The sequence below is a fragment of the Bombyx mori genome, chromosome 26 (genome assembly GCF_030269925.1).
Source record: "Bombyx mori chromosome 26, ASM3026992v2".
Classification (NCBI taxonomy): Eukaryota; Metazoa; Arthropoda; class Insecta; order Lepidoptera; family Bombycidae; genus Bombyx; species Bombyx mori.
In genome coordinates, this window is record NC_085132.1 from 4,417,569 (window position 1) to 4,430,736 (window position 13,168).

At 37.7% G+C, this 13,168-nt stretch overlaps 2 protein-coding genes across 7 annotated transcripts in view; one reads left to right on the top strand and one right to left on the bottom strand.

Moving 5' to 3' along the window:
- The first annotated feature begins 240 nt into the window (after positions 1–240).
- LOC101742708 (luciferin sulfotransferase) lies at positions 241–5,054 on the top strand. The gene is made up of 5 exons (XM_004933012.5): positions 241–532; positions 617–693; positions 1,164–1,358; positions 3,948–4,101; positions 4,509–5,054. The coding sequence occupies exons 1-5, from the start codon at positions 325–327 to the stop codon at positions 4,868–4,870; spliced, it is 996 nt and encodes a 331-aa protein (XP_004933069.3). The 5' UTR covers positions 241–324; the 3' UTR covers positions 4,871–5,054.
- Positions 5,042–13,168, bottom strand: part of LOC101738551 (soluble guanylate cyclase 88E) — a 117,530-nt gene continuing 109,403 nt past the window's right edge. Inside the window, exons 12-16 of one of the 6 annotated variants that reach the window (XM_012696256.4) lie at positions 12,217–12,609; positions 11,390–11,486; positions 10,014–10,086; positions 8,837–8,960; positions 5,042–8,231 (exon numbers count right to left, since the gene is read on the bottom strand). In XM_012696256.4, the coding sequence (XP_012551710.2) occupies positions 7,924–8,231; positions 8,837–8,960; positions 10,014–10,086; positions 11,390–11,486; positions 12,217–12,609 (995 nt within the window). In that variant the 3' untranslated portion in view covers positions 5,042–7,923. Of the gene's footprint in view, positions 8,232–8,836; positions 8,961–10,013; positions 10,087–11,389; positions 11,487–12,216; positions 12,610–13,168 lie in introns of those variants that run through there. The other 5 variants (XM_062676308.1, XR_005246349.2, XR_002431592.3 and 2 more) reach the window with 5 other exon arrangements.

Genomic DNA, 13,168 nt, shown 5'->3' on the forward strand with positions numbered 1-13,168 from the left:
CCGTATCGAAAAAAAGTCAACAGAATAAAAAGCCAATTAATCTATTTTTAAATTTAGTTTTATTCTTAATTTTCTATTTGCTCTAACTCATTGTTTATACTGCTTAATTATCGGCAATTTTTTAATAAGTGAATTTTTCATTCGTGTTGTAGTGAAATGGTCACCTTAGTAATAGAAATGAAAGTGACTCCGCAAAGCTGTGGAAACTCACGAAGCGGTACGATCCTACACGCAAACACAACATTTCCTTTGATCGGACTCGGCGGACGTATCTGTGCGATATTACGGGAAAAAGTAAAGACTGAAAAAAATATATATATCGAAATGCGCACAAAACCGCAATTAACCTTTTCGAAATTGGATAACAAAACAGGGGAATTGTTGGATAGGATGTTTGTTAAGAAGGATTGCATGGTCGAGATCAATCCTGGCCGGGTGATACTGCCGGCTGATTATATGACGATTGGATCGGATATATTGGATATGGAGGTACGGGAGAACGACGTTTGGATGTGCTCCTATCCGAGGACAGGTGAGCCGATTCTTGGAAATCATATAAGCGACTTTTGTAAGAAATATTGGAAAATGGAAACGCAATTCTGTAATCTTGTTTCAGGTTCAACGTGGGCACAAGAGATGGTGTGGCTTATCGGGCACGACTTGGATTATGAAGGAGCCAAATCTTTACAGCAAGTATGGGTTCAATCATATTTAATTATTATTTTCGGCAAAAACGCATCAGCATTTTAAGGAGTCAAATATTTATTTTTATTTTTTATTGCTTAGATGGGTGGACGAGCTCACAGCCCACCTGGTGTTAAGTGGTAACTGAAGCCCATAGACATCCACAACGTAAATGCGCCACCCACCTTGAGATACAAGTTCTAAGGTCTCATTTATAGTAACGACGGCTGCCCCACCCTTCAAACCGAAACGCATTACTGCTTCACGGCAGAAATAGGCAGGGTGGTGGTACCCACCCGCGCGGACTCACAAGAGGTCCTACCACCAGTAATAAAGTCAAATAGTAAAACATTATCTTCATAATAAAAACGTCCGTGGCTTAATAGATTGTGAGTGATTTTTTGAGAACCGAGCCCGTTTCGCTGATTTGCCAACGTTCTGAGCAGTTTATGGTTTCTAAGCCACCCTTTTTTCCATAGATTCGATGCCCTTTAGTCGAGCTATCTTGTATTATGGTGGACGGGCATTCCGAATGGCATGACGAGTCAGTGAAGGGAACGTCAGTAGATTTGGTGAAGTACCGCCTTCCAGTACCTCGGTACATCCGGAGCCATCTTCCTTGGGACTTATTGCCGGTGGATATTCAGAGGGAAGACGGTTTTGCTAAGCCTAAGGTAATTTTACAGTTAGGTTTTCAAAGGTAAGATACGTGCTCGTTTTTGTATTAAAATAGTTGTATTTTTTATTAAAGTTGTATTCGAAATATCTGTAAATTGACACATCAAAGTACATGCTAAATTATAATGGCTCAACTATAAGTGCAAATGATAACGCTAATGGGTGTAAGCATCATAAAGATAAAATAATGGGCCTCCTCCTTGTGTCGATAATCCTTAATGTCTAAGGTCATGGCCTCTCTTAATAACTTTTCCTGGATTAACCTACGACAGACCTGCCTGTCCTCGGCTGCGCGGATGGCATCATAGACTGAGGTGTCGAGAGTAGAGCGAATCTGATCTAACCAGGTATTCAGATGAGAACAATCGAAAAAAAAAATACGGCAGAAATAGGCGGGGTGGTGGTACCTACCCGTGCAGACTTTACTGGTGGTAGGACCTCTTGTGAGTCCGCGCGGGTAGGTACCACCGCCTCCTGTCTATTTCTGCCGTGAATCAGTAATGCGTTTCGGTTTGAAGGGCGGGGCAGCCGTTGTAACTATATGGGTGGCACATTTACATTGTAGATGTCTATGGGCTCCAGTAACCACTTAACACCAGGTGAGCTGTGAGCTCGTCCAGCCATCTAAGCAATAAAAAAAAAACGTCCTACCACCAATAAAAAATGTAAATGGATGCATTGCATACTATACAATGGAGACAGATATCTTCAGTCTCGTGAGGGGTGGCGGCATTTACGTTGAGATGTCTATGGGCTTCGGTAAACAGATGGACTGTGAGACTGTGAGCTAACTTAAGCTGGAACAAACTGGAAAGGAGTGAAAACTAATTATTATTGTGTTTTCTTAAGTGTAGACATAATTAAAACTAACTTTACGGTTTAATCTCGCATTGTTTATTGTCATTATATCGAGAGGTTAAAGTCTATTTGGTTTAGGCGACCTTTTTGCAACTTAACAAGAATGTCATACTGGTGGTAGGACCTCTTGTGAGTCCGCACGGGTAGGTACCACCACTCCGCCTATTTCTGCCGTGAAGCAGTAATGCGTTTCGGTTTGAAGGGTGGGGTAGCCGTTGTGACTAAACTGAGACCTTAGAACTATATCTCAAGGTATGTGGCGCATTTACGTTGTAGATGTCTATGGGCTCCAGTAACCACTTAAAACCAGGTGGGCTGTGAGCTCGTCCACACATCTAATCAATAAAAAAAAAATTCAAAGGTTAAAATTTGGAAAAAAATATCAAAATATCATTTAAAAAAAAACTTCAGCTATTAAATGCAGTATGCAGAATGCAGTCAATTTATTTGAAGTTCAATTATTATAAACATCGATCTATTGATGCTAATCTATACAAATAAATAAAATTGGAGTGTCTGTTTGTAATTATAATATAACCACTTTTTACTATTCTGTCTTGTCTGTTTGTCTGTTTGTTCCGGCTAATCTCTGGAACGGCTAGGCCGATTTTAACGGGACTTTTACTGATAGGTAACTAATGGTATAAGGAGTAATTTAGGTTACTTTTTTAGACTAGCTTCGGCTCGCGGCATCACCCGCAGTTGTTGTCGTACCATCGTACCAGCGATACGTAATATTTTTTATTTATTGCTTAGGTGGATGGACGAGCTCATAGCCCACCTGGTGTTAAGTGGTTACTGGAGCCCATAGACATCCACAACGTAAATGCGCCACCCACCTTGAGATACAAGTTCTAAGGTCTCAAGTATAGTTACAACGGCTGCCCCACCCTTCAAACCGAAACGCATTACTGCTTCACGGCAGAAATAGGCAGGGTGGTGGTACCCACCCGCGCGGACTAACAAGAGGTCCTATCACCAGTAATTACGCAAATTATAATTTTGCGGGTTTCATTTTTATTACACGATGTTATTCCTTCACCGTGGAAGTTAATCGTGAACATTTGTTCGCATCGCGGGACTCAGCTAGTACTAAATAAAACGCACCTTTAACTTTGTAGTTAAAGGTGCGTTTTATTAACCTCAACATTTCGCTTATACTACATAGCCTTTCACCCTTTGACATTAATTCCGATGTTTCAAACATGAAAGATAACTAGAGGTCCCGCAGTAGTCGAAATTCGACTATAATCAATTGGAATTGTAAGTTTGTACACTATTATGATTGTATTTTATACTTCTATAATCACAAATTTCGCCAAGACTACTCTATAAAAAATATTAACAAAGACAAAAAATATTTAATCTCAGTTTGACAACAGACGTCAAGAACAAAAGTTTGACAATAAATAGCTAGTATGCATGCGTGTGTGCGTCAAATACATGGTATGTAGTGTGTGTAATGTTTTCTTTATTGATTTAATGTATCATTTATGCATTATTTTAAAAAAATACTTACATTGTGCACTTCTTCTCTATATTCTCTATAAGTGTGGAAAATTTCATACTCCTCCGTCCGCGCAATTTTCGTAAAAAGGGATACAAAGTTTTTGCTTCACGTATTATTATGTAGATGACGACGATACATGAGAAACGTCATCACAATGGTACATCCGTTTGCTTGGATAACTTTTTTTTTGACATTCTCTGTAATACTTTTGTTATAGATTATATATACTTCTCGTAATCCGAAAGATATGGTTGTGTCGTATTACCACTACTGCACCCTAGTACACGGCCTGAAGGGTTCGTTTGAAGAGTTCTGCGACATCTTCATGAAGGATCATGCTCCTTTCGGACCAGTCTGGAACCATATTCTGGGTAATTTAAAACGATATTCTTATTAGCATTAAGAAAACTAGATGATGACTTTTTTTATTTTTATAACGCCATCTTGTTGTGTCTTTAAAGCAGTTAGTTGCTCTGAATTAAGAAAAATAGTATTATTATTCGCCAATAGATGTCGTGATCGATAAAGTTGATTATTGAAAACACGAATAAAACAACATTTTCTGAAAATAGATCGTAGCTAGATCGATTTATTGCCCCCGAAATCCTCTGTATACTAAATTTTATGAAAATCGTTGGAGTTCTTGAATACAAGATATAATATACAAGAATTGCTCGTTTAAAGGTATAAGAAAGATAAGTTATAAAAAAAAATCGTGAACAAATTATTTACTAATCGAATTTTAGTCTAGATATTTTATAATTAAGAACTTTCGCAGGTTTCTGGAATCGTCGTCACGATCCGAACATACTATTTATAAAGTTCGAAGAGATGAAACGTAACTTACCAGCTGTCGTGAGACGCACGGCGAAATTTCTCGAAAAGTCTCTTTCAGATGATGACGTCACCAAGCTATGCGATCACTTATCCTTCAGTAACATGAAGACTAACAGAGCTGTTAATCTTGAAGCTATATTGGAGAAATCATACGGGAAGAGCTACTTGGAAGCAACGGATTTACGATTCATAAGAAAAGGAGAAATTGGTGATTGGAAAAATTATATGTCCGATGATTTGTCTCGAAGTTTCGACGAATGGGCCGCGGAACATATAAAAGGCACCGGTCTGAGTTTTGAATAATTCTATTTTTGCATTAATTTTTTTTTGTTTGTACATCTATAAAAGTACTATGGAAAAATTTTTTATTGTCTATTGATTATGTGTTTCAAATATATTATAGTGTATGTAAAATGTTAAAGGTTTAAGTATTTTTGTATGATAAACAAATAGTGAAGATTCAAATAAAAAATGAACTTTTCAAAAATTTATTTTAATACCATAAAAGTGAGATTCACAGATTGTCTAAAGCGACCAGTGTAAACACACAGAGTCTAAAAGTATACATAGAGTTTTAGAGAAGTAATCAACGTATAAGACAAATCTATTATATTTAGAAATTAAGCGAAAATTTCCCCGTTTAAGCTATAGAAGCTATTTATAATCAATTGTGATGTCATAGTCTACAATAATAGACCATGAATATATTACGCGATAAGCTAGGAACGTCGTTTACTTACTAAAAATAGACAATCGTTCAGATTCGGATACCTTGGGTTTTCTATCGTACTATTAAAAAGTTACCAAGAAAATTGACAGTTGAACGACAGGCATAAGAGAGAGACAGCGCTCTACAAAACCGAAGTTGTCGGTTGTCTCTTTCTAGAGCTCGACGTTCGTAGCATATTTTCGCGGGTCCTAATACAATATTTTAAAACCGAAATTAGGTACATGCTGTAATCTCAAAACGACTAGACAAATATATTCTTAATTGACTCACAACACTGAACTACACGAACGGCGGTAATTACTAACCTTAAAACTATGTTTGGAAACATTGATTCGAATACAACATTGATAAAGCAGATTAAAATGACGCGCATAGTGTGTCTAACACATAAACAACATTAAAATATCCGTCTGACTTCATTTGCTTACCATTACTAAGTAACGGCTTATAATTACAAAAATATCTAATATAATTAAAAATATAATATTCATTATGGACTACTTGAAAATTATTAACTTATTAAGTACCTACATATTTAATTTAATTAAATTTAAATAAATATGAGAGCAAATTCAATATGATTTTCTGATTATGTTCCAATTTTATAATGATTCATTACAACTGTCAAACAGTGTAAGCAAAGTTTTGATGCTTTAATGATTTTATTAAAGATGCTATTAATTGCTATTGTCATATTGTAAAGCTCGTAATATAGACTCCTATATTTGTTCTCGTAAGAATAATCTTTGGAATTATTTTTTGGGATGTCGGGTACATCTGAGATCTATTAAAGCTAACTTAAAATTATTATTTTTATTTGAATTATACCTATACCTAAATTAAGTACTTCGAATATCAACTTCTAAGACATGTATAAGACTAGTGCAATTTCAAAGTAGATAATATCACGCAATTATGATACTTAAAAGATATTACGTTAAAAACGGTGTCGTTATTACATAATAATATGACTAAAAATAAAAATAACAAAATAACTAGATTGGTATAGGAAAATTGTAAGCGCGGCTTTCAGAAAATTCAGATTTGATTGTTATTTTGATTTAACAATGAAATTAGATAAATTTTAGTTGAACTATTACATATGAGGCCTATAAAATCAAAGGCAGCTAAACGCCTTAATGTCGTAAAATGGATTAACAATAGCGCTATCTTGTTTAGTTAGTTGAGCACGCTTTAGTGTTTTCATGTTATAACAAATGCAGCTAAATCTCTAACAAATTCAGTTCAAAAATTTCACTTTTACTGCACTAATAAACAAAGTTTTATCATTTAAAATTCAGATTATTAGTAATATTCTCATTCTTTATAAATCTGCTTTAAAATAAATAATATCGTAGCTATCCAAACAAAGTTATTTCAGTTTGTCAAACCGGGAGTGTTGCTAACACTGGCCCTAGCAAGAGCAGCACTTCGATGGATCGGGAGGATCCGTAATGACGTGTTTAGGGCCGATTTTTGTAGTTTACCTGAATATTTAACAGACTTGGATTTAGCTGCCTTTGATTTTATAGGCCTCATATGCACTTCGATTATCGCGAGACATAGTCATAATTAATATGTAATATTTTAACGGTTTAATTTAAATTTTAATTATAATGCAATGCCGATAATAAATGCGAAATTAAACCACAAAAGTAGTTTCGGTTTAATGAAATTTTAGCTTAACTGACTTATGAGTGAGTGGTCACATTTTAATACTGCCATTGATTAAAATATGGCTGTTCAAAGTAGGTTTAATTTGTTACGGATACGGTTATGCAGATCACCACGCACCTATTCACTTAGTCAATTATTTTTAAATTTGTACTAATTGTGAGCTATTTAAAATATTAAAATCTGTTATGAGAAATTGCGAAAGGCATATTTTATGTTGATTGCAGCTATGTTAGACGGGGCATCGTACAATCAAAGTCAGTGCCATCTGTCATTTCTGAGAATACAATTATTTTCCGCCAAAAAACATAGAACATTTATAATAAGCCGTCGTGGCCTAAAGGTTAAGACGCCCGGTGTCTTTGTATCGAACGATGTGATTGTACTTATGTTCGAATCCGGCAGCCAGGTACCAATTTTTGTAATGAAAAGCGTGTTTAAACCGTGTTCACCAATTACTTCCACAATTAAGGAATAATACTGTGTAATAAATTCGCGTAATTACTGGTGGCAGGGCGTCTTGTGAGCTCCTCTAGATACCACCCTCCTGCGTATTTCTTCAACGAAGCAGTAATGTGTTCCGATTTGAAGGGTGGGGCGGCCTTTGTACTATAGAACTCAGACTTAGCACTAGACTAGATATCATATCTTGAATAGTATTTTTTTTTATTGCTTAGATGGGTAGACGAGCTCACAGCCCACCTGGTGTTAAGTGGTTACTGGAGCCCATGGACATCTACAACGTAAATGCGCCACCCACCTTGAGATATAAGTTCTAAGGTCTCAGTATAGTTACAACGGCTGCCCCACCCTTCAAATCAAAACGCATTACTGCATCACGGCAGAAACAGGCGGAATAGAATACTTCAAATTTGAAATATGCACGCGGAAATTCAATTAAATTTACTATTACTTCGTGAAAGCCGCCCTTATAATATCGTCCTAAAATCAATTAAATTAGGTGACAACTAGAGTTATTTGATTTGTGCCTTACGTGTGGATTCCCGAACGCTCCACAGCACTGATGGTGGTTCACGTTCTTCGTGTGGTGATGCCCGTGTGGCTGTACGTTCCCGCCCTGGGCCGTGTGCGATTTGTCTTTGCTGGTTTGCTTGTGAGCCGTACAATTTCTATGGTATCCTGGTGCAATCCGAGCTCTGAATCGACCGACCCGGCCCGGCTTCGGATGCACAGTCGTGCTATCGCACGTGTGAGCCTGGTTCGAATCCGCGTGCGCGTCTTGGTATTCTGTGTCCGTTTCTAATGAAAAAAAGGGGAACTTTTTTTTAAATATCAAATAAAGACAAATTTGGATATCCTGCCCTGGTGAAACTGGAAAGGCCTCCGGGTCATAAAGTTAAAACTATTGCCAAAAAGAAATAAAAGGCCTCCGGGCCACCAGTAATCTTTCAATCATAAAAAAATATTTGGTTATACGATTTAATAAAAAAAACATTTTTGGCTTATATTTGTTAATATATTACTATTTAGCTATACAAAAACGAACTTTTCTTTATAGGCTTGTCAATTTGACTCTTGGTAATTCAATGTCCAATACACATTGAATTAGCATGTGGTTAGCACGGAAATTGTAGGGGACTTGTTTTCTAAGATTGATCCGAAGATATATTTTAATGGTATCTAAAGGTTTTTCTATTGCTCTAGGTGAGCCCATAGAGATCAGAAAGTTAATGCCGCCACCACATAGATATATAAAATATAATATAGAAAAAATTACGACTGTCCAAACTTTCTATCTAGACCGGATGACTGTTTTGCGGCAGAAATAGACAAAAATTAAGAAACCATTAATACTATAATATAAAATATTGTAGGTGACATTATAATATATAAAATAAACCTACCTATTTCATCAGTACTTTGTCGCGGCCCGATCGACGAGGCAACAGATGTATCTGGTCTAAGAGTGGACAGGGAATCTCCCATTGTAGCGGGAGCCGAGTGTGCAGGTGACATTCGAGCTTTGAACTTAATAAAAAACGGAAACTTTAATGAAAAATTGATATTTGTAAAATCAACGTTTTTTTTAATTGTTATTATCTGTGAATTTGAAGGTCATAGACACGAATAAGGCCTCCCACAGAGGCACGAGGTCTAAATATGAGTTGTGTGAAATATCGCCTGTCATTCATCAAATTTGGAATACATTACTATTTTGCGACAGAAATAAGCAACGTTTGGAGGGTATTGTATTAATCGCTCGTGAATTGTGCACAAGTAGATCTAATCGTTCGCAATTTAGTAGGCCGTTTGATAAAAGAAATATTGAATTCAAGAATCCGATTTATCTTATCTGCACTAGTCTAATATGTGAGAATGACAATTTTCATCAAAATGTAAACAAAGAAATGTTGGCCCAGAAATTCGAAAGTCCCATAAGATTTATGTTAATTTTTTGTATTCCCTTTCATCTTTCGTTATGTCATTCACAATAATTTAGAAAGAAAAATTAGAGAAAAAAAAGTTTAATATACAGTGTAATATAGTTTAATATAGATAAAAAAAATGTACTAAAATTTTAAATATTAAGCATAGATATCGCAATTGCAAGCCTACGAAGTTATAACGATATATACATTTACAATCAAGGGCGGATCCAGCTTTGGCGCCAGGAGGGAGTCATATAGTCGTGGGCAAGTTAAGAACTTATAATTTAATTTTTATAACAATAGATAATAAATAAATCTTCTAAAGTTCTTCAATTCGTCCAAGTTAGTTCAAGTCCTGGAACTAGCTCAGGGGGGGGGGGGTCATGACCCCCATGACCCCCCTCCCTGGATCCGCCGTTGTTTATAATGATCCCAATGTGCTAGTTTATTTAGCCGTGTTATGTTTTGGTTTCCCGATTATGTTTGTACCTTTTTGAAATAAATAAATAAATGCAAAATGAATTATATTTGTTTAAATAAAGTTATTAAATATGTGCAATGTAATTTTGTGGTTCTTGTAATTTGGTTATCTCTTCGTTATTTCTTGTAATATGGCAATAAAATCCTAATATAACGTAGCGAGGACTCTTACCGTTTCTGAGAAGTCTTCATTCCCCTGTTCCTTGACCGCTGGGGCGGTTCCGACTCTGCAAGGTGAGGTTGAACTGTAATTTAAGAATTTAAATATAATTGTTCGGTACGAATACGCTTATACTAATACTACTATGTTCCTAATACTAATACTGATACTAATATATACTTATACAAAGTTCCTTATACTAAAGAATAATTTTATGAGAAAACTAACCGTGGCGAGTACGGCTTGTTTGTCATTTATTGTCATTATTATTAGGGAGTCTAACACTCATATAAATATTAGCCTATCCATTAAGTACATGTATTTTCTACATGGATACCAAGTTTCAAGTCAATCGGATGCACGGTTCAGTAGTTATAACGGAACATCCGTAAAAACCACTGTAGATTTATATATTAGTACAGATACTTCAAAGTTATTTGAGAACACAACGAAAAAGGAAACCGTCTTCAAGGAAATAAAATGAGAATACCGTCAACGTACATAGTCGAAGTTGATTAATCATGCATTGTTAAGGATAACTCAGTAACGACCACATATGCCGTCGCACTGACAATCGGTGGGGCGCAAAGAATACTGGAGTGGGGATCTCGTACTGGACGTCGTAATGTAGGCAGACAACCAACGAAGTGGAGCGAAGACCTGGTCAAACTGGCTGGTAGGGACTGGATGCGAAAGACAAGAGACCGAAGAGAATGGGGTGCATTCGAAAAGACCTACACTCAGCACTGGGTGGATACGGATTGAAGAAGAGAAAATAAACTCAAAAATAAATAAATAAATCATGCTTAAACAGCAAACTGAACTAGCTAATGATCGCGGTGATAATGGTCAGAGTATTGGACCGTACTTTTTTTTTCTACCTAAGCTGATAGCCTTGAGAAGCTATGTCAGCGTAACCCTAACGTGTCGGTGAGCTCTCATTGCTCAAACCAGGAGTGTTAATAACACTAGCACTAGCAAGGGTAGTGCTTCCCAGAATCTACCACCGGATCGGAAACGCGACCCACTGAGAAGATCCGGCGAGAAACTCAGTGGGCTGTCTATAGGTCAATTTAATCGTCGAGCCCTTCGTCGCAAACGACGGGTACGCCCAGGACGGTGACTGGTACTTGAGGTACGTAAAAGCGCCGTTAATGGATCGGGAGGATCCGTAATGACGTGCTTAAGGCGACGTCGACTGTCTACCATTCGGTCCACAGGATCGGGTATGATGAACGTATACAATTATTGAATTATTATCGATCCTTGACGCGTTTGCTAATTTTGAAATTAATCTTGTCGACGTCAATGAAAATGACGTTCAAAGATTCCGTTACATACAAACATCCCTAACTAATAAAGGCTTGTTGAAATTCAAGAATATTTACCAAAATGGCGAGCCCGGACTGTCCCCATTTTTGATCGGATCGAGTGAGTCGCCGTCTGTCCACCCTCCCGCTACACTCGCCGAGTTCGATCGCGACTCTGTGAATACGACGCCATGGTATTTTTAAAATTCGATGTTTCTCGAAGGCAACATAACTACATTGATGAGGAGTACTCATCGGAAGGCAGCGATTTGGCTGTACTACTGGCGTTTCGGACGTCCATGACTCATGGTAACCACTCACAATCAAGTGCGTTAATTGATCGTTTTTTTTATTGCCCTTGTAGGCAGTCGACCTGATGGTGAGTAGTTACCGCCGGTGATCGACGTCACCAATATCAGAGGTAGGGCCAGGAGAAATAAAACATATTATTCCGAAAGCGTGGCCCAAAGTCTTCCCTCAATCATAATAACCTTCCTAGTGTTTTGTTTACACGGTTATTTCACTTTATCACAGGAGTTATTTCCCTCGAGGCTACAGGCTGCAAATTGACATCAATCAATCAATTTTTTTTGGCGTGATAACGTCTTATAAATTGGTGAATGCCGGCTGCACGCAGGAAAAAGTGTCACGTTCCGCCTGAGCCTGAGCGTGCAAGCGAGAGCGCGGGACAAGCGATAGAGAGGCACGATCAGCTCAAGCGTGGGCTTGTGGCAGATTTATCTCTCTTTTCCCTTGACGTTAGAGCTAGTTAGAATAGTTAAGCTACTGATGTTATCACGTAAAACTATCGTCCCTAACCCGTCTATACAGACAACCAATTTTTTTTTGTTATTGCTTAGACGGGTGATGTTTGTGTAGATGTAGTGATGTGATGATAATTTTACCTCTCTCCCTATCAGCTCTGTTAGGAGAATTAGCGATGCTTCTCCTAGCAACATCTTGGAAAGTTACCGGAGAATACATCCTTCTTTCTTCGACCGGTGACGTCACAGTAGTCACCTGCATATTATTCCTCACGCTCTGAACCGGCACTAAAGCTGCGATGTTTAAAGAGCTCGGTCCTGACGTCACAGGTTTGGCCAAATGTTGGCTGTTGGCGGAACCCTGTGCGCTGTCTTTGTTGTTCATCTGTTGGGCTGAATGTTCTGCGATACTGTCTCTGACGTCAGCAGCTCGCTCCCACTCCAGTTCGGTTCCCGGCTGAAGTTGTGGTGATATCACTTTGTTGAGAGCGGGTCTGGATTCGCGGCCTTCTAGCCAATAGGTTTTCATTGCACCTAGAAGATAGACTTACCAATAATTACACAGTTACTGTAAGTGGATTGTGAAACAACAAATTTAAAAACAATAGATGAGTAATATGAATTGAATTACTGGAAATTATATTTTTATCAAGTTTTATGGATAGATTAAAATTAATGGATGTTACGATCTGTAAACAACACTCGTCGTGCAAAACGATCTCTTCGAATGGAACTTACACGGTTTGTTTTGTTTTGTGTGAAAGATAGGAATTGTTTTGAAGTCGTCGTGGCCTAAAGGATAAGACGTCCGGTGCATTCGTGTCGAGCGATGCATCGGTGTTCGAATCCCGAAGGCGGGTACCAATTTTTCTAATGAAATACGTACTTAACAAATGTTCACGATTGACTTCCACGGTGAAGGAATAACATCGTGCAATAAAAATCAAACCCGCAAAATTATAATTTGCGTAATTCCTGGTGGTAGGACCTCTTGTGAGTTCGCACGGGTAGGTACCACCGCCCCGCTTATTTCTGCCGTGAAGCAGTAATGCGTTTCGGTTTGAAGGGTGGCGCAGCCGTTGTAACTATACTG

Excerpts from the sequence above, each read along its gene's own strand:
- LOC101742708 (XM_004933012.5), top strand. The coding sequence starts at position 325 with ATGCGCACAAAACCGCAATTAACCTTTTCGAAATTGGATAACAAAACA. Across the intron at positions 1,359-3,947 it reads ACGGTTTTGCTAAGCCTAAG|ATTATATATACTTCTCGTAA; the intron begins GTAATTTTACAG and ends CTTTTGTTATAG. Across the intron at positions 4,102-4,508 it reads AGTCTGGAACCATATTCTGG|GTTTCTGGAATCGTCGTCAC; the intron begins GTAATTTAAAAC and ends GAACTTTCGCAG.